Source organism: Brachycentrus maculatus, unplaced genomic scaffold (genome assembly GCF_059751285.1).
Source record: "Brachycentrus maculatus isolate JH-2025_06_01 unplaced genomic scaffold, ASM5975128v1 h1tg000234l, whole genome shotgun sequence".
Classification (NCBI taxonomy): domain Eukaryota; kingdom Metazoa; phylum Arthropoda; class Insecta; order Trichoptera; family Brachycentridae; genus Brachycentrus; species Brachycentrus maculatus.
This window is the reverse complement of record NW_028280985.1, coordinates 688,146-715,359: the sequence shown is the minus strand read 5'-3', so window position 1 is coordinate 715,359 and position 27,214 is coordinate 688,146. Positions and strand designations below refer to the sequence as shown.

Here is a 27,214-nt window from a genome sequence, read left to right as displayed (position 1 = left end):
GTCAAAGATTTAATAAAAGCCGGGTTAAATCCGCAGTTCCACCAACTGGACGTGACAGACCGCGAGAGTGTGAAGAGATTCAAGAGCTTCATCAAACAAAAGCACGGAGGAATAGATATTCTTGTCAACAATGCCGCCATACTACTCGACGAGAGTTCCACAGAACCGCCAGGGGCTAAAGCCGAGATGACGAACGAAGTCAACTACTTTTCCTTGCTGTCGACTTGCGACGTACTGTTTCCGATCCTTCGCCCAAAAGCCAGGGTCATCAACATGTCGAGCGCAGCAGGGCAATTGTCGTTCATACCCGGCGAGCTGTTGAGAGACAAATTCGCAGACCCCAATTTGAACATATCGACTCTTTCAGGTTTGGTCAAACAGTTTATACAGTCTGCAAGAAATGGCACAAACGAGATAGAGGGATGGGGCAAGAGCCCGTTTATCGAGTACAGCGTCTCCAAGATGGCCGTCTGCGCCCTGACGTTCATACAGGATAAGCAGTACGCTCCCAAAGGCATTTCGATCAACTGCGTTCATCCTGGATTTGTGATCACGGATATGACGTCGCAGAGAGGGTTTTTCACCACTGAGCGCGGAGCGATGTCGGCATTGTACTTGGCTTTGGAGGCTCCCGAGGATCTCAGGGGATCGTTCGTTTGGCACGATAACACCATAGTCGACTGGCGGGGAGAGATGCCAGCAATGTATTGAATTTTCGTGATATCTTTGAACATGATTTTATTTCATGAATTGATTCGGCAGGTACTTTGTGGTGAATGAAAACTGTCCATTTTACATTTGACGTATTATTTGGAAATACCGCTATGTGAAAATAAATCGAATGTAATGCATGTGTTTCGATGCGTTCAAGATCATTTTCAAAAAATTGTGAATATGTGAAAACGTACATTTATCGGGAGATACGTAACGATATATTTCGTTGAAAAATAAGGAAGGTATAGGTGATGTTTCCCTCATGTTTTTTTTTCAAGTTTTCTTTACTGATTTGTAGATATCAGACGAAAGTATCTTTATAATATGAACACCCACCGACAGAGATGTGGCTTAAACCGCGACTGATATGCGAATGTAAAATATTCTTAGCCGCCAAGATGTGGCGACTGGTATGCCGATGGGTTAACAGATAGCGAGAATTTTGGGCTAGAATTTTCACTCATGAATTACGTGAAATTAAAGTAAGATATGAGTACGAAATCGCAGTCCTGGGCGGACACTGTGCAAGGGACCTTAACTTGATGAGATTGGCTGGTGGCTAACAATAAATTGTCAAAATTAAATCGACATACATATGTGTACATATTTACGTACCACATATCGTCGAAATAGATGACCCGCTTAGATAACCCGTTCAAGTAATTGCTAGAGTTGCATAGCCTGGAGTAACGATGAAATTATTACAGACATGGAAGAATATTTTTAAAACCAGTTTATTCCGTCTTGGTTTGGATAAACAGCGAAAGTGGACATCTGTGCTGCTTTTTTGTGCAAGATTTTTTTACTATTTTTTCAAAAATCATACCAAAGTGTAAATACAATACAAGATGATCGACAGCATTGTCGATTTTTACGTCACTGGAGGTACCAAAGGTAACCCTTGATTTAAGATAATCTGAGATAAATCGTAAGGTAATTTTCGTTAAACCCAAGTAATAACGAATTATTTTTTGACATCTCATCAAAGGTGAAGAAGAATATGGAAGTCTGGGCATTTACGGGGCTGACGACCGTCATAGGCTAGTTTAAGTGATCTCTTTACACGCGTGTAACATTCACCACTTCTACCCATTACAGACAACCACAACTACTCAAATTCTAAGTTCTATACATATATGAACCAATATTGAAACATTGTTCTTGAATCACTAGAACTTCACTAGAGACATCTATCGGTGAGATGAAAGGAAGCTTTTTATTGAGCAGAAACTCTTTTATGCGTATGTGAGGTCCGAATCCTATAATTGGAGATGATACAGATGTGTGAAGAAGTATTTGGACACACTCAAAATGTTGTAAATATTTAACGTAATTGAAATTTTCACTTAAAACTCCGTTTTTGTATTGAAAAATAAGTTTTTCTTCGAAATAAATACTGTACATGGTTTTGAAGAAAAAAAGGGTTTTAAAATATTTTTTTAATCGTCCACTCGTTTACGAATGATTTTAGCTCTAACAAACAAAATACATTGGAAAAACAATACATAAAGGATATATGGTAAGAGCAGATAAAAGCAAAAAAAAAAAACAAAAATAATAATTGACTGACACTAAGAAAAATATAAAATAAACTATTTGGTCTGCATGAATCAAATCATATTAAATGTTTTTTCAATAAGTATATCTATCCTAAAATTTCTAATTCCAATACATCTTCTCCTTCTTGCAAAATCTATTTTTTATATAGGGTCCGCCATCTAAAGTTTTTTTTTTCAACTAGTGCTTATTTCGTGAATGGTAACACTTAGCTCATGTCTGATTTGACAGATAATTAGTTTTATCCTTCCGCTGAGCGAATATGGTTGTGTATACGCTTGAACAACGCTGGGAAATATTGCGACATTACTTTGAAAATCATGGTAATGTTGCAGAATATGTGCGAAAATTGCGTACGGTTTTTGGAAGAAGAGAAGCACCGTCAGCTCCGTATGTTCGTTATCTTGTGAAAAAAGTGAAAGAAACTGGCATCCTCATCGATAAACCAAAGCGTGAAAAGCCAAAAACAGTGCGTACACCCGAGAATATCGATGTTGTGGCAGAAAGTGTGCGTGAAGCGCCATCAACATCAATTCACCGTCGTTCTCAACAATTGAACATTTCGGAGACATCATTGAGACGAATTTTGCATAAAGACCTTGGTATGACGCCATACAAAGTCCAATTGGTTCAGGAGTTGAAGCCAACTGACCATCCAATGCGTTTTCGCTTCGCTGAGTGGGCCTGCGATCGACTTACAGAAGATGCCGATTTTGCCAAAAAAATCATCTTTTCGGATGAAGCTCATTTTGATCTTGGCGGGTATGTAAACAAGCAAAATTGTCGTATTTGGGGCACAGAAAACCCGCACGCATACATTGAAAAGCCGGTACACCCAAAACGAGTCACTGTTTGGTGCGGATTTTGGTCCAGAGGCATAATTGGGCCATTTTTCTTTGAAAATGAGCAAGGAGTGGCCGTTACAGTCAATGGCGATCGTTATCGGGCCATGTTGAACGGATTTTTGTTCACAAAAATTGAAGAGGAGGATATTGGCAACATTTGGTTTCAACAGGACGGCGCTACGTGCCACACAGCCGAAGCTACACTCGATGTTTTGCGCCCTGTTTTAAAAAAAAAAAGTTATTTGGCGGACCCTTTACCATACCCTTTTTTATCTCTTAATGTTAATAATAGTTATTATAGCATACATGTGGAATTGTTTAATTGGCTTTATTTTTATTAATGTAACTATTTTTGTTAATGTAATGTAATGTTTATAATTGTTAATGTAACTATTGTTTATTATATACGTTTTTTTAATGTAAAGCTGTACAATTTCCGAACAAATAAAATTAAAAATATGTATATTCTAAAAAAAAATGTGCGCAGAGACAAGTCTAGCTTACGTATTGAATGTTTGCGAGTACCACCTCAAACAAACTCGTAAAATATTTTCGGTGAAATATCTCATATTTTAATATATCCTTATTCAATTTGTACGTGGGATCGGTCTAAATTCCGTAGATCGTCACCAGGTTATTATTATACCTTTAAAAATGTGGTCTACTGTGATATATGGCCGACAATGGGCGAGAAATTTTGGTGAGGAGACAGTTATCCCAAGCAAAATGCGTGGTCGCAATGGGTTAATGCTGTAGGCGGAGAAAAAATCTAAAATACAATATATTTTTTTCCTTAAACCACTGTGTTATTTATGACTTTAATATTCCCATACAAGAGCTGCAATTTATTCAAAATTTCTTCTACAGAATAAATGTACATTGGCGGGCTTATTCGGGTGTCCAAACTCAATACAAATTAAGGGACATTTTTTTGTAGTAGGTACGTTTTTTTTTGTTGCATTTTTGGACAAAGTAGATTCTCTACTTGCTCCAAAAATGCAAACAAAACGTGCTACGAAAAAAATGTCCCTTACTGTGTTTTAAGTTTGGACAGACGTATTGCTAAGAAGCAATATTTTTCCTAACTTACAAACTAATCACCACGCTGCATACCGCAGGGGTAGGCAGAGAGAATAGAATCCCATACACATTGCAGATCTGTCGGGAAGTCTAGATGCTTCTGTATCAGATCTGGGCATGCGGTGGGACAGCTTTCAATACAATCCCATACCACTCTGTATTTGCAAATATTATTCGCCTTTTCTACATTTATTTAGAATATTTATAGAAAAATCGTTTTTAAGAATTTATATAAAAAAATAAATAAACTCTTAATATTTCAATAACTGTTATCTTTTCAAAAGCATGTAATTATTTCGAATAAAAACTTACTTTTTTAATGCAAAAACGGCTTTTTAAGAAAAGAAAAACAATTACGTTAAAATGTTACCTGATTTTAGAGAAAATTAAGTTGAGACTTAACGAATACTGGGCCTTAAATTAAAATTTGCTTATGCTCCTATAATTACTTTATCAAAGTGATCGTGTTGTTTCTATGAGCGTAACGCGATTTAACATATGTAATTCAGAATTGAATCGCTACATTGATTTTTTTTTTTAATATTGATAATATTCAACGCCCGGTGGTCTTGAATCTCCATCTCGGCTATACACTGTATCATGTACGCGACCAACTGCATATTATATGAGCCATTACAGCATAAAACGTAACAATAAAAAAAACTAATCAGTCATCAAAATGTGTAATAAAATTTAATGAGAAAAAAATTGAAGATGCCATCGTCCTTAACCACGAAATAGAATATGCGTCTGTATAGTGTAATGGTTACTGCATTCGGCTACCGAGCTGGAGATCCCGGGCTCGATTCACAGAGGGGTTTTTTTTACAATATGTATTGAAAAAAATATATATTTTTTTTTTAACTTCTCACATTTCAATAACTCTTATCGACTTAACGAATACTTAGCCTTAAGGCTGAAATCTCGAACGCTCAAATTCAGAACGCGATCTTTTCGCTTTTGTCTTTTAGCGCTCATTTTTTTGTATAATATATATTGGTATTCGACTTTTTGTTTTAAAATACAAATTGAAAAATCATTTTCATAATATTTTTAAACTCCTTACCTTCCAACAGCTCTTTTCTTTTCAAAACCATATATTTATTTCGAAGAAAAACTTATTTTTTTAATACAAAAACAGTATTTCAAGCAAAAAAATCAATTAGGTACGTCAAATGTTACCTGGATATAGAGAAAATAAAGTTGCGATTTATCGTATTTTAGGCTTTAATAAATAAATCATAAAAATCATCAAAAAAACTACATTTATCTTTTAAAAAGTGTAAGAAAAACAACATCGTGAATTCTCAATCGAAAATACTGCATTAAGTAACATCAAAGAGAGATGGGACCACACAAAAAAGTATTAAAAAAAAACAACCTTTTGAATCATCCGACATCCTGTCTAGACAATATTATAATTAGTAATTTGATAAAACAAACATCGCGCCTGTCAATATGGCTGTCGGATGCTTTGACATGTAGATATTAAAATAAATACCAAAACATTGACTATCTTTCGACGCATCTCAAATACAATATCAAATGTCATTTATAAAAATAAATTCTTCGCAGCAGTTCGTGATCCGGTAAAGCTAGTAAAAAAAATAAAAATAGAATAACACATTTATGATCTTACGATAATGGATTTATATTATCCACTGACACTTCGTGATGGAATTGCATTTTTAATATATTATTAGATTAAAATCAATATTTTTAGCTTTTCCACTTTATTTTTATTTGACCAGCGACCGGGTTTCGTCGTTACCGACATCATCAGACTGGTGATGTCGGTAACGACGAGTCTGATGATGTCGGTAACGACGAAACCCGGTCGCTGGTCAAATAAAAATAAAGTGGAAAAGCTAAAAATATTGGTTTTAATCTAATAATATATTACGATAATGCTTCAAATTTAACGCTAGAACACTAAACTATCGTAAAAATTACGACAGCAAAATTACGATTCCTGGAGAAAAAAAATATTCGCGTCGTAATGTAATTATTATTTTTGAAAACAATCGTAAAAATTACGATTCCTGGAAAAAAATAATTTTTGCGTCCTAATGTTATTATTATTTTTGAAAACTAGCGTAAAAATTACGACGGCAAAATGACAATTCCTCGAAAAAACAATGTTCGCTTCCTAATGTAACCATATTTTTTTCATTATTACGTGAACTCTGAAGGCCCAGCATTCGTTAAGTCGCAACTTAATTTTCACTAAACTCAGGTAGCATTTAACGTAATAGAATTGTTGGCTTAAAACGCCGATTTTGTATTGAAAACATAAGTTTTTCTTCGAAATAAATTAGTGACTTTGGAAAGATAATAGATATAAAATGGTAATGAGTTTAAAAAATTATAAAATATATTTGTTCAGTAGACATATATTCAAAAAAGACAAATTCCATTTTTTTAATCGTGCGTAGAGACACGACAGGCTTCTAGCGCAACTAAACGCATACAGATCGCGAGTTACCCCTTAAGCCCTCATAATTTTCAACACAAAAGTGGTATTTTAAGCAAAAAAATAAATTACGTCAAATGTTACCAGGTTTTAATGAAAATTAAGTTGAGATTTATCGTATATTGGGTCTTAACGTAGGAGACGGTTAAAATTATATTGTAGTCATTATCGTAAGGAAACGAATAACCTCAAGGTCCATAAGACGAGGAATGCCTTCAAAGAATAGAAACGCAATACGTAATACCGTTTTGTTATGTATTAATTAATTATTATCGTGATAACATTATTGTATGCCATAATGCATAATGATATGCGTGAAGCATTTTATAACGTATTTGTAAATACCACGTGCAATAACAACAGGTAATAGGTTTTTGCATATTGTACATTTTAAAAATCCGCCTCCGTAGTGTAATGGTCAGCACGCTAGGCTCCCGTACTGGATGTCCCGGGTTCGATTCCCAGGGGGAGGGGGTCAAATATATATAAGTCATTTTTTTCACCGTAATATTTATTCAATATGATTCGAGTGTACGAATTCATATAACAAAGGCGAAAAATACAATTTTATAGTGTTAGCACCGTTCGACAAAATCAGTGAAGTTTTCGAGAGAAAAAATCATGATTATCAGATCATGTGATCACCTTTAAGTAAATATGTAGTAGAAAATTAACTATGTGATTTTAATAACACGCAAAATATGACATTGAGAGATCAAATATAATATAGATATTAGATACGTATAATATTAATATCAAGTTGCCATTATTTTTTTTAATAATAAAAATAAATCGTTTACACATACTCGTAATATTAATATGAACGGGGTAAAATTGGATAATTCAATATAACTCTTATGTTCGCAGTAAATCCAAGGGCTTAAAGGTGTAATTCCTGTGAAATAATTGCAACAAACAGAAAGACATACTTCATTGTCAAATGATGCACTGATATCCAAAATAATGAGGTCTTCCTCTTTTGTTTGTCGCATTTTGGACGCACTTTTAATACAGACTCGTAACGAATGTTTACAAAAAAACAGTAGTTTTATAAATATTTAAAAACACAAAAAAAATATTTAAGAATGACGCTTTCGAATAAAATTTTCACTTTTTTACATGTACTGAAAAAGGCGGGCTTTTTGACTTTCAAAAATACGATTATTTTTCACTTTTACACGTTTGAAAAAAGAACTTTAGAAAAAGTGACGAAACCGAACGCAATTTCGAATTCAAATTCAAACTGGCGCTAAAAGTCGAGCGCTCGCAGCAACAGCTGGTAACCGAATGGGGAACGGTTTATGACTATGAAAAGGCAAATTATTCAAGCGAGTCTTCGACCGGGTACTTGACGAATGCAATTTTCACACAGTCTCGTTGAAAAAAAGGTTTCACAATAGCGTGAACGTTTCGTAAAAAATGGCGTTTTCACTGCAAACAGAATTTTCAAACGTTTCTGATGTAATTTGTATGAAAAACTATGCATAGTCTACTTTCGCGCGGTTTAAATTTAGAATACAAAAAACCGCGCGGTAAATTATTATTCTTACTATCTTTTTATTTTACAGAATATAATAGAAAAAATAAATAATGTAACGAGAAAAATTGACAATACACGACAACGAAACAAAACCAAATTAAAATAGAAGGAAGTCGTTTATCTTTCAAGTTCTTTAAATATATTATAAAGAATAAATAAAAAGCATAAAAGCTTTATTCCATAGATTTTAATGAATCATGTATTACGTCCAAATTGTGTAGTTTTTTTTTTAATTTTCTTACAATTTTCATTTTTAAAGACCATCTAGTGTGGTTAAAGCCACATCCATTGGTCTGTATCTCGAAGTATTAAAACTAAAAATAATTATCATAAAATTTGATAGCATAGAAAGGAGTGCTTAGATCTATTTCCGTGGATTGTCACAATGTGGTCATTATTTTTTTTATTTATATAAATAAAATGTGAGGTTAGATTAGGTTAGTACCTACATAGTAAATGAATAATGTAAATAAATATGTTTAAAACATAATTCTAGTATTGCATAGAATATAAATCAAAAACTGCATACATATATAGTTGGTTAGTTAAATCAGAAAGCAAAAGCAACTACTAAATTTTATTATAAAATTATACATTTATAAAATAAATAAGTATGAACTTTTATTTAATAAAAATAAATAATAAACACTTCAATAAACATTTTTTAATTTTTATTCTCAATCCTAAAACATGAAAATGAATCACGAAAATCTTTTTGATATTAAAGACCATAATAAAAAATATTATTAATGCCCTTGAAATAGCAAAAAGATAAAAGAAGAAAAAAATCCGTATGCACTAAAATGAACAATTGATTTAATAAATAAACACTTGAGAAAACAAATTAAAAAAAAACAATAATAATTCCTGAAAGACATTACATTCAATAATCTGTGAAATAAAACAAATGAAAATAGCATGCAAGTGCCCGGAGAAGAAATACCAACTAAAACAAAAAAAAATTATGACCAATCTGCCTCCATAGAGTAGCCGTTAGGACGTTTGGCTACCCTGGGTTCGATTCCCAGGTGGATCAAACTATACATAAAAGATATGAAAATATTTCTAAAAAAGACTGACGCCTGTAGTGCAGCATTAATCACCTTGCCCTCATGTGATTAATAATCAAGTCAACACTGTGTCCATTGGATGAAGTATCCTATGCACCATTAGGCGTAGAAAAGTGTCATGAAAAACAATAACTATAAACCATGAAAAAAAATACAAACATCTGTATTTTAAAATTTTAAGGTTTAATATTTCTACGATTCTATTTTAGAAAAGTCCAAAATAGTCAATTGTCAAGTTATCCAAAGAAAAAAAAGGTATTATTCCCTTTTCTAAGATGGCAATTATAAACTACCAAAAATTGGCACCTTTAAATTACTGCAGTAACTGATTAGCAGTTAAAGCACTCTACCTATCTGTAGATGTCTTACGTTGTTATGTAAAACACACATTCCACTACAAACTTATAAAACAAAAATACATCTGGTAAACAGCCTATAAGGTGTAACAACAACAACAACAATAAAATGATATCTTCAAATTTTCAAGACCTGGCTAGCTAATCAAGTAATTTCAGTTTCATAACTAAATTAAATATGTACTCCTCTGTATCATCGTTCATATATAAATCTAAACGCAAAGCCTAGTCATCTGTCAGTTATAATTTTTTTGTTTTTAATTTGCATTATGTAGAGATATTTCTCATCTGGGCTGTATCAAAATGATCACTTACCAGGTCTGCCAATATAGTCTTGTCCCATTTGGAGGGAGTGTTGGCCGGCCTTGCCGCAATCTTCTTTGGACTGCTACCCACAACTTGCGCTTGAAAAGTCTTCTTAAAATCGGAAGTCTCATTTTTCTTGTACGTGTTACTGTTTATAACCGAAGTCCTCGGTGAGAGATTCTTCGGTGATCTGGTGGGGGTTTTAGAACCACCGCTGGAAAGCCTTGTGACTCTGGGACTTTCCCTTTTCTTGGACTCTACCTGGGAGACGGGAGACGCAGTTTTGGGACTCTGAGACCTCAACTGAAGTGTTGATTTCGGACTCTGATTTTTGACTATCGGAGCAGACTTGGGACTCTGGCTTTTGACTGAGGCTGTCGTTGAAGAAACCCTCGATGACACTGATGATGGAACTGAGGTTGTCTTCTTGTCTTTGGAATTTTTGGAGCTCTGTGGGTAAAAGGAAAATGATATTAATTAAAATATATTATTTACATAATAATAAATGATTCACAAAAATTTTTTCTTCTTCTTGGTGTATGCCTTGTGGCCTGTTTTTAAGAGGGATTAGCCTCCTGCGATGTCGATTCCCAGCTATCGATCCATCTCTTTGGTGGTCTGCCTGTGAGTCTTCTACCATGGGGTTGGCCGTACAGTGCAATGTGGGGGAATCTGGATGGTTCCATTCTCCTCACATGCACTAATCACAAAACAATACAAGAAAAAAAAAACATTTCAAGTCTAAATGAATTCAATAGTTTGTTACAAAATTGAAGACATAAATACCAAAATAAATTTCAACCCATAATACATTTAACTCCCTTTTTACGCACTTTTTTACAGAATTTGAAAATAACACTGAAATAAAATCATACATTCATCTAACAACGTCTAACATTAATTTGGAATTTCCTACATTCCTCGAATGTACTTCAGTATTATGCATAGAGAAATATATCGCTCACTCCTTTCAACAACATCATATATCAAAAATCGTCAATTTTTAGTGCATGTTTTCGAAATGCCCAGAAAATGTACTATATCCCAGCAAAAGCGACATATTCCTAACTTAATATTTACCCACTACAGGGCAGAAAGTGTTGTTTTTGCATTTTGGAGAAGAGGTATTGTTCAATTTTTTTTTTTAAATATACTAAATATTTTTCAAATGGAGAAAAAACATTAAGTTTTTACATATAAAGATCTGTTGCACAGTAAAAAGTTCAATAAGTGGCTTGATATTTATTTGTAATACATTTTATTATATTTTTAAACTTTAAAAACGATCTCCTGAAAAATCAAGTTTTTTTTATATATGATGTTGAAAGGAGTGAGCGATATGTGGAAAGTGATGTAAATAATTTTTCTTATCTTTGATTATTTTAAAGTATTTTTAAAGAAAATTTAGATATAATAAGCAACAATGAATTGTAATCATGGATTTTTTTAGAAGAGACCTATCCACCATCCTTTTTTTTATTATTTCAGTTTTTATTTTTAGTGTGGAACGTGTCTATTGCGTAAATAGGTTTTTTTTTTAAAATAAATTTAAGATTAATAATAAAATTACTTATTTTTAACTAAACAAATTCAAGATTTACTGCTTACAAAATCAATATGCCTCATGTCGTCTTCAAAGTTGTTGATGTGATTGGCCAGCGCTGCAAATCTGCTGGTGGCGTGACGATTCCTCAAGTTTCTCCGAGGTTCCTCCGCCTCGCTGCTGCTGGTCTCCGAGGACGCCACGAAGGCCAGTGCGCCCTTGGACGGGGTCGGCTGAGAGACCTCTGAAGCAAACTTCAACTCGGTGCGACTGTTGATGGGGGATGAGAGTGTTCCATCGTCTGCAAGGAAGAAAAATTTATAGTACTTTATGTATTAATTTTTAAATCAAACACACATTTTTTGCGTCTACTAAGTTGTATTTTATTAAAAAAACACATAAAAAAATTAATATTGTGACAATTTTTTCGCCTAGTTATGGCATTTTCAAAGGAATGTTTGACATACAATGTATGTATGTTGAATGTTTGACATACAATGTATGTCAAATTGACATACAGTACAATGTTTTTTGGCGTCTCTCGTGCACCACCAAAAGTAAGCAAATGGAACACTTTTGAGCGTCTCCCTCTCTCTACCAACAGTATGTAAAAGACACTTTTAAGCGTTTCCTACAAACAATGTGATAAAATGCCAAAAATTGTTTGTGAACATTTCTCAGTGAAGAATTCTGCATTGAACATGAGAATATTCACATTCCACAAAGGGTTTTAGGACAAGCTGTATGTTTTCTTGAGATAAGAAGTGCTGATATTAAGAAATTGGAGCCTGAAATAACAGTCAAAACTTGTGATAAGGTAGGAAAGCATTAATAATACTGTCTGACAATTTGAGAATGTATTCACAGGTCTCATTTTTGCCTTTGATGGATCGTGTAATGATCGAAACATACACTTACAGCATGAAACTTCAAATTCAACAGTACTATTTTTAACAAGATCTACATAATTATGACGCATAGACCAATACAGTATTCCATGCCGCAATAGAGCAGTATAGATCATAGTCTTCTTCTTCTTCAAACCCTTATCTGCACCCCAATGGTGCATAGGGCACTGCATAATATAAACGTAGTGTTATCTTGATCATTAAAACATGTAAGAAAGTTTATCAGCCCTCCGCTTCGGTTACCAGTCCAGGGTAATATTGAATAAATATCAGAGTAAAAAAATCACTTTATTTATTTGAGATAAATGGGAATCAAACCCGGGACCTCCAGCACGGTATCTAAACACACTTACCATAACAACCACGGAGGCAGACAAAATGCATGCTACAATGAACATAAATTAAATGCGGCAGAAAAAATAATTACCAGAATAAAGTTTTCCGAGCCTCTTCAGCTTACTCTTCCCCTCGTCACTGATGTCCGCCTTTCGGTCAGACTCTGAAGACACTTGACTGTGTGCAGAGTAGTAACTGGCTACAGAACCTAGAATATGAAAATGTACAAATATTGAAAAATCGTAACAGTAAAATATCGCTCACTATAATTATAAAATTGATATAAATACTAGGTAATGTTTCAAATGCAAGCGTTAATGATTCAGTGAATCATGTTGTGATCCCATGGTTAGCATCGCAGACTCTTGAGTTAAAAGTTTTAGATTCCAGACCACTCTACCGCAATTTGATATAGTACGAAAATGGAATATATATCGCTCACTCCTTTCGAGAATTTCATAAATCAAAAAACTTGATTTTTCAGGAGAACGTTTTTAACTAAACTAACTAACCATCACGCCGCTTCCCCGCAGGGGTAGGCAGAGAGAATAGAGCGCCACACCACTCTGTCCTTGCAAACATTCTTCGCCTCTTCCACGTTCATGCATCTCCTCATACATACCCGCCGATTGTTACGACTCCTAACCTGACCACTTTCAAGTATTTGGCAAACCTGATCGTGCCATGTTTTTCTCGGTCTTCCTCTGCTTCTTTTCCCACTAATATTCGCCTCATAAATTTGAACGTTTTAAAGAACGTTTTTAAAGTTTAAAAATATAATAAAATGTATTAAAAATAAATATCAAGCCACTTATTGAACTTTTTACTGTGCAACAGATCTTTTTAGGTAAAACCTGAAGGTTTTTTCTCCATTGGAAAAATATTTAGTTTATTTTAAAAAAATAATTAAACAATACCTTTTCTTCAAAATGCAAAAACAAAACTTTCTGCCCTGTAGCGGGTAAATATTAAGTTAAAAATATGCTTCTTTTGCTGGGATATAGCACATTTTCTGGGCATTCCGAAAACATGCACAACTGAAAATTGTCGATTTTTGATTTATGACGTTCTTTAAGGAGTGAGCGAAATGAAAATTTGAATATTAAAAAAACAATATCTACTTGTATGAGAGCATTGAAAACGAAGACATAAGAAAGGAATATACGGCTGAACAAGGAATAATTGAAAAGATTAGGATGTGGACCGAATGGATAGCGAGAGAATGACAAAGAAAATATATGTGGCGAATGTGAGCGGGAAAACAGAACGAACATCAATTAGAACCTAAAATCTGGTTGTGTCAAAAGTCTACGTAATCGGAGGACATGTATGACTAGATGTATGGGGATGTGAAGGAGGCGAGGAGTGTATGTCAGGACAGAAGAGTGTGGCGTTCATTCCTTTCTGCCTACCCCTGCGGTGAAACGGTGTGATGGTTGTAGTAGTAGTAGTAGTACTTGACAAAATTCTAAATATGTTAGCCGCTAGGCAAAAGAGCTTGGGTAGATCTCAAGTGGCTTTATTTTTTGTGTTGATTAGCATATACAGCCAAAAGGGATCAGGGATGATGAGTGATTGGAAACAAGTTTAATAACGGACTTTTATAAAAATCGTTACTTGTGTATTTATTACTTGTAAATTATTATTAATTGCTTTTTTTATTTCTTATATTTCCAAGTAATCTAATTTAAGTCACTCAACATCCCTGATCCCTTTCGACTGTAACTGCTAATCAACACAAAAAATAAAGCCACTTGAGATCTACCAAAGCACTTTTGCCTAACAGCCAAAATATTTTGAATTTTGTCAAGTAGATAGTGTTTTAGTATTAATCAGTCTTGATAAAGAAGCGGTTGGCTTCGGAACTGGTAGACATTATAACAAAGTTATAGTAAAATATTTACAGTGATTTTAAAACAAATTTATATTTTAATAAATCTTGAAGAGATGCGCCAAATGGATCGGTCACGTGTTGAGACAGGAGGGTTTCCTGCACCTGAAAATAGAGGGAACGATCGAGGGAACAAACACCAGAGGATGTCCACACCACCAATATCTTTGTGACTTGTACGAGGACATGGGCTGTTCAACGTATGAGGAACTGAAGAGGGTTTTTAAAATTACAGCTAAGAAGCTGTTGTCTTCAGCTGGACTACATATGGACTGACATAACACGGATGTGTAAGAAAAAAATTTGTTATGTTAATAATTAGTCGTTAAGGTCCAGTATTCGTTAAGTCGCAACTTAATTTTCTCTAAATCCAGGTAGCATTTAACATAATTGTTTTTTTTTAAAACACCTTTTTTGCATTTAAAAACAAGTTTTTATTCGAAATAATATGGTTTGAAATAGAAATGCGTTATTGAGAGGTAAGATATTAAAAAAAAATTATAAAAATATTTTATCTTTATATATTCTAAATAACAAACAAAAAATCCGATATACATTATTTTTAAAAAATCGTGCATGAACAGACATGTGACCTCTCCGGTAGAATGAATTCTGTGTTTGCGAATATTGCCTTAAAGCCAAATAAAATAAAAACAAGTGAAATGTCAAAACATTGCTTCTAAACGTACCCCCACTACTGCCTCCATTTTTGGTAGATTTGTCACTCATTTTGGCATTTTCTTTTTCCTTCAGATACTGAGACAGCGTCACTTGTCTCTCCTCGACCTGTACATCGACTTGCACGTTGTTTTGGTGGACGATATTAATTTCCACAGCAACGCCAGAGTCCGAGTCTTCCTTTAATGTTGTCGTTGTCTTCGTTGGCGTATTTATCGTCAGCTTTCTCCCCAAAACTGACGACTTCACCGGCGACTCCGCTTCGCCGACATTCTTCTTTGCCGGCGACAGAACACGAGATACCGAGTCAGAATGGTTGCTTTCTGACAGCGGCTTTCTATCCCGCTGGGCGGGTTTTTCCGAGGGCGGCAGCTTGGACTCCAACTTCTCTTTTCGTAATCTCGCCCGTTCTAGCATACGCTGAAAAATAAAAACATATTAATATAACAAAGAAAACTTATAAAATAACACCAAGCCAAATGTCAAAACCGTTGGAATGCAAATGTCAACATGACGAATGGAATTTTTAAATTTCGAAAACAAAGATTTCTCTCTACCTGAGTGAATGGATCTATGTTATCCATCGCGAATATAAATATACGTGCGTAACGACTAATAATAAATCACCCAACTTTACAACTACAAAAGATAAGACGTCAAAAAAATATTTTTAAAACCGCGACGCGCGAACAAAACACACGACCGAAACAAACTGAAATTATTTGAAATTCTCGTTTACTCGTTTGAAGTTTGAATGAAACGTTTACGGTGTTGCCAGTAACATAATGTTTCTCGAAGTACCTATTTCGTCATGAATGTAGCGAGATTTCATATTCAAAAATATAAATGAATTTTCACTGAAGAATTACATGAAATTATAGTAACTTTGATCATAATGAGTAAACACACACTTAAGAAAAGGCTAAAAAGGTTATAACGTTGGAAGCAAAGCGTTAACATCATAAGCGGTGTTGCATAAATTATATTTTGATTTCAGAGTAACTTGGACTGTGGGTACAAAAATAGTATTTTGAAAACAAAAGTAATCTTTTATTTCCAAAATTTTTATTTGCGTGATTTACGTTCGTCTTTTTTTTAATTAAACAAATATTTTGAACTCTTTTTTTTATGAGACACTGTTAAATTGTTTGTTGTTATATAAAAGTATGATATTTTATTATTGCCGTTTGACGTTGAAAAAAAATCAGTTTCAATTTTGTCACAAAATCATTATCTTAGTTTTTTTAAATGGTTGATCAACAAATGGCAGAATATAATAATTTAAAACTAATATGCCTAAAAATGCGTCTTAGATTTTGGAGTAAATAAAATACACAACAAAACACAACACAATATAATACAAACGATCAAAACTCGCCACGCGTTTGAAACAACCACTCCGTTCGACGATGAACGAAGTTTGGATATTTAGAAATGAACTCGGATACCAGCATTAAAAGTATTTTTTATCGGTTGCTATAACAATTACTTTGAAACCCGTCGATTCAGTTACACCATTGAAAAATAATTGTTGTAATTTGAATACTGAGATGGTATGTTTAATATGCGAGGGACGATATTTGCAAAGTATAACTCGCTAGAGTTGTCGGCCATGGTACACGTTCCGAATTGGGAATATTCAATATTATTAATTGCCTTTTTTATTAACGAACATGTAGACTTTTATTGTTTAATGAAGTTACATCGAAATGTTTACTACGGACCACGATTGATAGCTGTAATGAGGTGAAACAGCTCTTTCGTGCTTCTAGAACCATGAAAATAGGTGGTGTTATTTCTATACTCTTGAGTTTTAGTTTTTGTATGTATCTAGATATGTAGGTAGGTAGTGCTGTCATTTTTGTGTAAATATAATAAATGGCAGCACTAGAAAAATATTTTTTGACTAGCAATCTAGAAAATGACTGTCAAAAAGTCGTGAAGAAGTGTTGTTTTGAATCGCTATTTTTCATAATTCTACCAAGAACTTGAATTATTATCGTTTTATTCACAGAATTTACTAGTTATGGTGGTAGCAAACATGGACGGCAATATGAGAGATCAAGTTTTGAAGCTAATGGATGAGAAAAAGAAGATTGAAACAGAAATATCTGAACTAGGATTTGTATTGGAAAGGGTATATTTATTCTTTTTTGTTTATTTACTGCATTATGATATAGTTTGATGAAATAAAGTTTCCTACATACGTTAACCGTATGAAGGTGTATACTTATAGGTTTCATGAACTGACGTCTGAAATTAAATTTGCCAATAAAACTACAAATGAACTTAATGCAACACGTTTATTATATGTGTATGTAGGCATGTACACTTGCAAATTTTTATGCAGTGCATTTTGAAAATGCAAATCACCCTTTATAGCACAGATTGCCAAAGAAAAACTCCTGAAATTGCCGTTAGAAGGCGAAAACAATTGAGTGATCAAAATTCATGAATTAAAAAATCTGCCAGTGATATATATTTTTTTAAATTTGCACGAAATTCATAGCCTTTCATATATGTACCAACATTTCGATTTATTTTTCATAATTTTATAAATTGTTTTAGAATCAAGTCGGTATGGAGGATACATTAGTTGATGGAGACGGCTTTCCACGGAACGATATAGATGTTTATCAAGTTCGTCACGCCAGGCACAGGATAATATGTAAGTTTTCATTGTATACGTCGTTCAAATTTTAATTATAACGCAAGAATAGGAATATATTTATTTAAAACTAGCTGAGATAAGCATTATCGATAAAATTAAGAAAGGTGTGTTGAATGGTTTGGACATGTGGAACGTATGAGTGAAGAAAGAACGGTTAAACAAATTTATGAGGTGAATGAAGTTGGAAAAAGGAGCAGAGGAAGACCGAGGAAAACTTGGCACAATCAGGTATGTCAAATACTTGAAAGCGGCCGGGTCAGGAGTCGTAATAATCGTCGGGTATATATGAGGAGATGCATGAATGTAGAAGAGGCGAATAATGTTTGCAAAGACAGAGTGGTGTGGCGTTCGATTCTCTCTGCCTACCCCTGCGGTGAAGCGGCGTGATGGTTAGTTAGTTAGTTAGTTAAAACTAACTGTACCCAGTGACGTGTTGCTGTGGCTTACTGGATTATTGGAAAAATGAATAAAATACAAATGGCACACTTCTTATATGCTTTATTTATCTTATAATGCTTGTGAGGTAAAAAACATGTTAAAAATCTGTAAAACAAAATGCAATCAAAAACATTGATAATTTTACGTGCCAGCAGCTGTCAAGAAGTACTCTGTTCACTATGAACAATGTTTAGTATTGTGCGTACCTCTGTTTCGTTCAACAGATGGCGCTGTCATCGGGGGTAAAACAAAAGTTTTTTCCTGTCTGAATACTATATGCTACGTTGTGTTAAAATTTCAAAGCAATCAATGTGAATATAGGTGCAATGATTAAAGAAAACACTTGTTTTTTACCACTTGAGTTTTATTATAGACTACATGTTTCAGAAGTTAAACTTCCATCATTCAGGTCTGTATAATAACTATTGGTCTGTATAATGTAATAGTTTTTATGTATAAGTTTAACTTCTAAAACATGTAGTCTATAATAAAACTCAAGTGGTAAAAAACAAGTGTTTTCTTTAATCATTGTAACATGTCTTACCACAAAGTTAATGCCGAAACAATAAATAAATGAATATAGGTGAATGTGAGATTCTGAACAAAGTAACATTTACATTTTTATATTGACATCTCAACATAGATGAAGAACTCAAAATCAAAACACTTAATTTATACTACTTGACTCAAGTAGGACAATAGTGTTTTGTTTTTATTTAATTTAATTTAATAGATTTATATTATCCACTGACACTTCGTGATGGAATTGCATTTTTAATATATTATTAGATTAAAACCAATATTTTTAGCTTTTCCACTTTATTTTTATTTGACCAGCGACCGGGTTTCGTCGTTACCGACATCATCAGACTGGTGGGAGGCTATACAACATAACAAACAAAAATATTGGTTTTAATTTATGTATTAATTTTAAATCAAACACAGATTTTTTGAGTCCCTTGTTAGGGCATTATCAAACGAATGCATTCGTTTGATAATGCCCTAACAAGGCGAAACAATTGTCACAATATAATTTTTATGTGTTTTTTGTTAATAAACTACAACTAAGTAGACTCAAAAAATCTGTGTTTGATTTAAAATTAATACATAAATTAAAATGGAGTTCTACAAATTAAACGCCAAATCAATAAAAATATTGGTTTTAATCTAATAATATATTAATTTAATTTAATCATATCATACCTAACGTGACCATACGTAACGTGATTTTTGTCCTCAAAACGGGACATCTACCAATGTTTACGAAACAGTATTTTTATTCAAGGAAACACATATTAGTTTCTATGTATCATAGTTTTTATGTATCAGTAAAAAGAAAAGGAAGGTTAATTAAGAAAATAAGAGGAATAAATACTATAAATATGAAAAAAACTGGAAGGTCCCGTTCAAAACGGGACGTGTGGGTCACTTTAATCATACCACAAAGTGAATTCCGACACAATAATAACATAGATAAACCAGAATATGGAAGTCTGGGTATTTATAGGACTTACCACCCATCATAGGCTGGCTTTTATTTATTGTTTCGGCATTAACTTTGTGGTAAGACATGTTACAATGATTAAAGAAAACACTTCGTTTTTTACCACTTGAGTTTTATTATAGACTACATGTTTCAGAAGTTAAATAATATATTGTTTCAAAATTCTTCACCATTGCTTTCCATTTTTCCTTTGTTTTCAAACTCCGTCCCTTGACTAACCCCTTCCCCTTACTTTCACCTCTTCTTATTTATAGAACAATTTTATATTTTATATTTTAGTTATTATACAGACCTGAATGATGGAAGTTTAACTTCTGAAACATGTAGTCTATAATAAAACTCAAGTGGTAAAAAACGAAGTGTTTTCTTTAATCATAGGCTGGCTTAGCTACTTAATAGTCGAATTTTGGCGAGAATATTTGCTGGTGCGAGAAATCGTCACCAAGTTGAAACAAGACTGCCCTAACGCCACTCGGGTTAGTCAATAAAAACAAATACAGCCTTGGCCAAATGTATTAGGCACCCCCTACAGAATTGGTTTATGTCTTTAGATACTGCGACTCTTGGAATTCTTGCAATATTTTCGGATTGTATCGTATTTTGATGGATTATACCTACTACTTATTACATGCTAGGTACCCTTACCCTTTTACTCCTTTCCTCACACACACACACACTTCCACTCTTTTTTATTGTATTTTTTATCTAGTGATGTTTTTGATCATTATTATTATAATATAAATGTGGAATTGTGTAGTTGGCTTTATTTTTTTTTATTGAATGTAACTATTTTTTATTACATGCTTTTACTAAATGTAAAGCTGTCCGCCTCCGTAGTATAATGGTCAGCATGCTCGCCTACCGTTCTGGAGGTCCCGGGTTCGATTCCCAGGGGGGGGGGTTTAATAAATATAAGTGATTTTTTCACTCTCATATTTATTCAATATTACACTGGACTGGTACCTGAAGTGGAGGGCTGATCACCTTTCCTTCGTGTGTAATCGATCGAGATAACACTGCGTTTATATGAAGCAGTGCCCTATGCACCATTGGGGTGCGGTAAGGGATTTATTATTATTATTACTAAATGTAAAGCTGTAAAATTCCCAAATAAATCAAATAAAATAAATAAAATAAAAACATTGCTCTCCAGTTATTTCAATCAGTGAAAAATTGCAATTTTTTGTACTTTTCGTTTAAGCTTTCATTATTTTATATTAAAATTCCAAAAAAACGTGATTTGAGTTAAACTGAGCTGTCTCAAATAATTTTATTGAATTCAAAAGGGTTGACCCAGGTAAAAAATAGCTAAAAAAATTCAATGCTCCCAGTGTGCATGCGGTGGAGCAGCATTTGGGCTCATCATTACAACGCAAACTCCTTACCCGAGTCACACCCGAGCTAAACTGTAAACTAACTGGTTAAGTGTTCATATAATTGACACACTCTTTCATATGTGAGTTCTCGACAGCATATCGCTCACTCCTTTCAAGAACGTCATAAATCAAAAAAACTTGGTTTTTCAGGAGAACGTTTTTAAAGTTTAAAAATAAAATACAATGTATTAAAAATAAATATCAAGCCACTTATTGAACTTTTTACTGTGCAACAGATCTTTTTAGGTAAAACCTGAAGGTTTTTTTCTCCATTAGATAAATATTTTTTTTATTAAAAAAAAAAAAATGCAAAAACAACACTTTCTGCCCTGTAGCGAATGAATATTAAGTTAAAAATATGCCGCTTTTGCTGGGATATAGTACATTTTCTGGGCATTCCGAAAATATGCACGATTGAAAATTGACAAATTTTGATTTATGACGTTCTTGAAAGGAGCGAGCGATATATCGCTCACTCATTTCAAGAACGTCATAAATCAAAAATCGTCAATTTTCAGTTTTGCATGTTTTCGGAATGCCCAGAAAATGTACTTTATCCCAGCACAAGAGGCATATTTTTAACTTCATATTTACCTGCTATAGGGCAGAAAGTGTTGTCTTTGCATTTTGAAGAAAAAGTATTGTTTAATTTTTTTTTTAAATATACTAAATATTTTTAAAATGGAGAAAAAACCTTCAGCTTTTACCTAAAAAGATCTGTTGCACAGTAAAAAGTTCAATAAGCGGCTTGATATTTATTTTTAATATATTGTGTTATATTTTTTAACTTTAAAAATGTTCTGAAAAATTAACTTTTTCGATTTCTAACGTTCTTGAAAGGAGTGAGCGATATGGTCGAGTTGAGTAATCTTTTTATTTAGCAGAGACCCTTATCTAACAAGGATTTGGACACACTCAAAATGTTGTGAATTTTAATTTTTTATTAATATAGATTAACATTTCAGGTCTCCAGAATGACCACAAAGCACTCATGAAGCAGATAGAGAAGGGACTTCACACCTTACATGCCAATGGACAGGTTATATATATCATAAAAATTGACATTTATATTGAAGTTTTTTCTTTTTCAATTACAGTTTTGTTGCTCCTTTATAAAAGCGTGATGTTTTTTTTTGTATATTTTTTAAAATAATAAGTTGCCTAAGAAAATTCTCTTCTATTTGTTTGTATTTGTATTTCTATTTGTTTTGTCCGCCTCGGTAGTGTAATGGTCAGCGCGCTCGGCTACCATTCTGGAGGTCCCGGGTTCGATTCCCAGAGGGGGGTCTAATAAATATTTTTATTATAAATTATTTTTTCACTCTAATATTTATTCAATATCTAACCTACCTGAAGCGGAGGGCTGATCACCTTTGTGTGTTAACGATCAAGATAACACTGCGTTTATATGATGCAGTGCCCTATGCACCATAAGGGTTTGAATGAATTTGTTTGTAATTTTGTATTTTCTTTTGTGATTTATGTATAAGTAAAAGAAAAAATATATATTTCAAAGTCTTTTCATATGTTTTAAGTATTAATAAAACATATCAACTTACTTTCACCGGGCGTGACGTACTGACACATCCTAGTGAAAGAGTTTGCGCCTGTTGTATGTTGCGTAATTAAAAAGTGAACTCTCCGGTTAACAGGTTAATGATTTATGTATTATTTGTTATGATTTAAATCAAACACAGATTTTTTGAGTCTACTAAGTTGTATTTTATTGTTAAAAAACACATAAAAAATTATATTGTGACAATCGTTTCGCCTAGTTATGGCATTTTCAATTAGATTCTTTCTTTCCTAGAAAATAAATATAAGTGTACTTACCTTCATACCTCATTAACTATTGTCTCCCATAAATTATTACTGCACATGTTAAAACTATTACTTAAGTACCTAGAATTGTATAGCTATTTAAGTCAGTCTATTTAATATTCACATTCATTTAAAAATGCCACAACTAGGCGAAACAATTGTCACAATATTAATTTTTATGTGTTTTTTTAACAATAAAATACAACTTAGTAGACTCAAAAAATCAATGTTTTATTTAACAATTTATTACATAAATTAAAATGGAGTTCTACAAATTAAACACCAAATCAATAAATTAATAGGTTAGTGATTCTCGGGAATTCATGAATTTCTCGTGGTTTTTTCAACTGACAATTTCAGTGACTCACTGGTCAAAATAAATACCTTGTGATACAGGGTCACAAATATCATTTGTCAACTGATATTTGTGAAGGTAGTAAAATGTCATTTGAAGCTTCATTTAAACACTGGTATCAAATTTGAGTGCAAAGCCATTATTTTAATTTTAAAGGTGTCTCAACTTGATATGAAACATGTGTCATTCTTCCCTTTTTATAAAAGAAGATGGATGTCTGAGAATTCCAAGGCTTATGACCTGGTATTTGGCTGGCTTAAGCGACCACTTTATACGCTTGTGTAACATTCATCATTCTTCCCATTATTGAATATCCATTTTGCATTAATTCTTTAGACCTGTATCTATGCAACGGTCTTTGATCCTTCTGCATAATGGTAAGGTTTTTCAATACATTCATAAATTATGGCAGCGTTAAATAATGATATAATGGTATAATGTATGCATACGTGGGTAGAAAACACTTAAATAAACTTCCAGAAAACTTTAATACTAAATTTAAAAAACATATAGACTCACCTCAACCTAAACTCTGAAGAATATTTTTTTATTAATTTAATTTACTTTGTTATAATTTGCGTTGTTTATAAAAAAGAATGTAAAACGAACTCCCTCTCTAAACACAAGTATCTACTTTATTAGAGAGGTAGAAGTGTTATATTTTCAATATTTACCAACTATTTTGTATATTTAAATATGTATTTTGTAAAAAAAAAAAAATTTGATAAATAAATCAAAATGGCCGATTGTTACTTCATCGGTTGAGCGATTGTTGAAGTATTAAGCTTATTCCTTTTTGACCAACCACTTTGATGATACTGATCTTCTGGATGATCTGATCTTACTCACCTCTATATCAAAGCTCATTGAATATGTGTTGTTTCATTAATTAATTCGGCAGTCACTTTGTGGTAATATCTTTTCCATTTTTAATTTTAATTTCACTTGAATACCACTATTTCTTAAAATCCATAGTGACACATATTTCAATGCATTCCACATCATTTTTAAACACCATATGGTGTTTAAAAATGATATAAAATCCATCAAAATACATGTCACTATAGGTGTAAAGCAATACGTATTGGTATTTGTCAAGGGAAATTTAAATTGAACATATGTAGTTGTTACTGACATAATAAGGTTAAACTCGGGTAAAGGAAAAAAAATGTATCTATCAATTATGTAGCTTCTATTTGCTGTGAGTTAAATCAACTAAAGCCTTCTTATCATTAAGGTCTGCAGTTACATTTTTTTATTACCTAACGTCCAGGTGACCCTGAAATCTAGCTACGGCTCATGCAACACCGCTTATCATGACCATACTCAAGCTTTTTAAGTTTTATAGCCTATGCCTACTCGTGAGTGGATTTACTCTTTATGTTTAAAGTAACTATAATTTCATGTAATTCATGAGTGAAAATTCTTGGCAAAAACACTCGCTATCTCGCTAGAGGCATGAGTTTATACATTTCATTGATTCTAAGTTATCAGTGCAGTTACTTAGTTTCGGCTTTTATTGAAAGCTGTCCCACCGCATGCCCAGATCTGATACAGAAGCATCTAGGCTTCCTGATAGATCTGCTTTTGCCAAGCAATTTTTTTTTTTAACTAAGTTGCGAAATTTATTGAAAATATGAAACAATATAAAATTGTATCCGGATTTTACTGTGAATTTACATTTATAAGCTTTCAGTATACCTGTCACTGCCAATCTAAATAAATACAAGATTGTAAGTCCATCACCAAATTTTCTAGAAGTACTCCAGTGAAGGCAGTAAAGGGGATTAGTGTTTAGTTCAATTAGTCAGCTAGATCCGATTCCAACTCGACGTTGGCTGGTACACAGACGCACACAACCCCGACCAGCACAGCAGACAGACACGGAACAGTGCAAAGACAATTTTAGTTTACTTGAGATGTGAGTTTACTCATGTATTCCCAATCAGTATTTAATCTTATTTTCTATTGCAGGTTGCCATGGACACCTCCTCAAGTGATGACAGCCAGCCGGGAGGCAGCGAGAGACGGTTGCCAGCGGCCACCAATGGCCATGGGACTGAAGAGTCGGTTATTTCCTCTATCGCCACTCTCCAGTTCACGGCCCCGAGAGTCATTGCCAAGATAAACTTTGTCAGCCCCGGCTCACCGGCTGAAGATGCAGTAAGTACTTATTCACCATTCTACTCATGATTGACAACTAAACTGCTCAAATTTTTGGAACTCCTACATATATCATTAATCTCGTGACACTGTACATGTGAGTTAATGTAAAAAATAACTGCTAAGTGGAGAAAATCTGATTTGCGAGCAATGATCTTAATATCGCCCGCATCAAATTACATTTTTTTTTAACAAACTTCACACATCGCTCACTCCTTTCAAGAACGTCATAAATCAAAAAACTTGATTTTTCAGGAGAACGTTTTTAAAGTTTAAAAATATAATACAATGTATTAAAAATAAATATGAAGTCACTTATTGAACTTTTTACTGTGCAACAGATCTTTCTAGGTAAAACCTGAAGGTTTTTTCTCAATTTGTAAAATATTTAGTATATTTAAAGAAATAATTAAACAATACCTTTTCTTCAAAATGCAAAAACAACACTTTCTGCCCTGTAGGGGGTAAATATTAAGTTTAAAATATGCCGCTTTTGCTGGTACATTTTCTAGGCATTCCGAAAACATGCATAACTAAAAATTGTCGATTTTTGATTTATGACGTTCTTGAAAGGAGTGAGCGACATGAAATATCAGAAAATATCATTTTCATTTTTATTATTTATATACTTATAATTTATACTTATAATTTGACCAGATAATTTATTTACAACATTTTGAGTGTGTCCAAATACTTGTTCACAAAATCTGGTTATATACAATTACAGGAGTTATTTTCATATTATTTTTTGTCAAAAAAGTATTTGGACACACTCAAAATGTTGTGAAAATAAAATAATTAACAAACTTCACCGCTACCAATGTGTTAACATTTTTGTCTAATTGATTTCAGGGCATCAAGGTGGAGGATGAGATATTGGAGTTTGGTTCCGTGAACCCCTCCAACTTCAGTGCGCTGACTCAGATCTCCGAAATTGTTCAGCACTCCATCGATAAGAGAATCAATGTGAAGGTGTTACGAGGACCGGACCAGCAGATCCTTCAGATCCCTCTTATTCCTCACACCTGGTCGGGCAGGGGGTATCTCGGATGTAATATAATACCTGTCAGTCCACCTACTGTATAAATATAAACATTACTTAATTTATACTATTTTTTAAAAGTACACAACAAAATCTCTTCTTTTTAAGTTTCGGGGTCAATTTTGCTGTCTGAATATTGGTTTTATGTACTTTATCTGCATATCATAGTCATACAGGAGAAAGTGACCAAGTGCATTGTTTTACAAAAACGTGATCATTGACTATTTGATATCTTACTAGCTTAATATTGCCCTGAAAAAATCCCAAAGGATTTTAAACTTGGAAGCATAATATATTGACTAGTTAAAAATGACTAAATGCATTGGTGTTTATTTTCTTGCCAAGCAATAGTGACTTAAATGGCCTTCCTGAACATTCTGCGTTTTGGTAGTTGGTCACTTTCTCCTGTACGACAACGATATGATCTATCTATGAGTATCTATTCATTCTTTATGTAAAATATAAAAAGTTACATAACATGGTGTGAATTAGATATTCAGTCTAAATACGTATGTGCAACTCCTCTTCTTCTTCCAACCCTTATCCG

General features: G+C 33.2%; 2 protein-coding genes across 3 annotated transcripts in view; one reads left to right on the top strand and one right to left on the bottom strand.

Moving 5' to 3' along the window:
* LOC148306661 (anillin-like) overlaps window positions 1–16,011 on the bottom strand; it is an 86,590-nt gene extending 70,579 nt beyond the window's left edge. The window contains exons 1-5 of one of the 2 annotated variants that reach the window (XM_088264580.1): window positions 15,855–16,011; window positions 15,309–15,717; window positions 12,820–12,936; window positions 11,550–11,785; window positions 9,951–10,391 (exon numbers count right to left, since the gene is read on the bottom strand). In XM_088264580.1, coding sequence (XP_088120706.1) covers window positions 9,951–10,391; window positions 11,550–11,785; window positions 12,820–12,936; window positions 15,309–15,717; window positions 15,855–15,881 — 1,230 coding nt within the window. In that variant the 5' untranslated portion in view covers window positions 15,882–16,011. The remainder of the gene's footprint in view (window positions 1–9,950; window positions 10,392–11,549; window positions 11,786–12,819; window positions 12,937–15,308; window positions 15,718–15,854) is intronic. The other variant, XM_088264579.1, reaches the window with a different exon arrangement.
* Window positions 16,012–17,218: 1,207 nt separating this feature from the next.
* On the top strand, window positions 17,219–26,848 carry LOC148306660 (26S proteasome non-ATPase regulatory subunit 9-like). Its single transcript, XM_088264598.1, has 5 exons — window positions 17,219–17,434; window positions 17,866–17,965; window positions 22,252–22,325; window positions 25,437–25,625; window positions 26,478–26,848. Exons 1-5 carry the CDS (start codon window positions 17,324–17,326, stop codon window positions 26,709–26,711), a joined length of 708 nt encoding a protein of 235 aa, XP_088120724.1. The 5' UTR covers window positions 17,219–17,323; the 3' UTR covers window positions 26,712–26,848.
* Window positions 26,849–27,214: the final 366 nt, after the last annotated feature.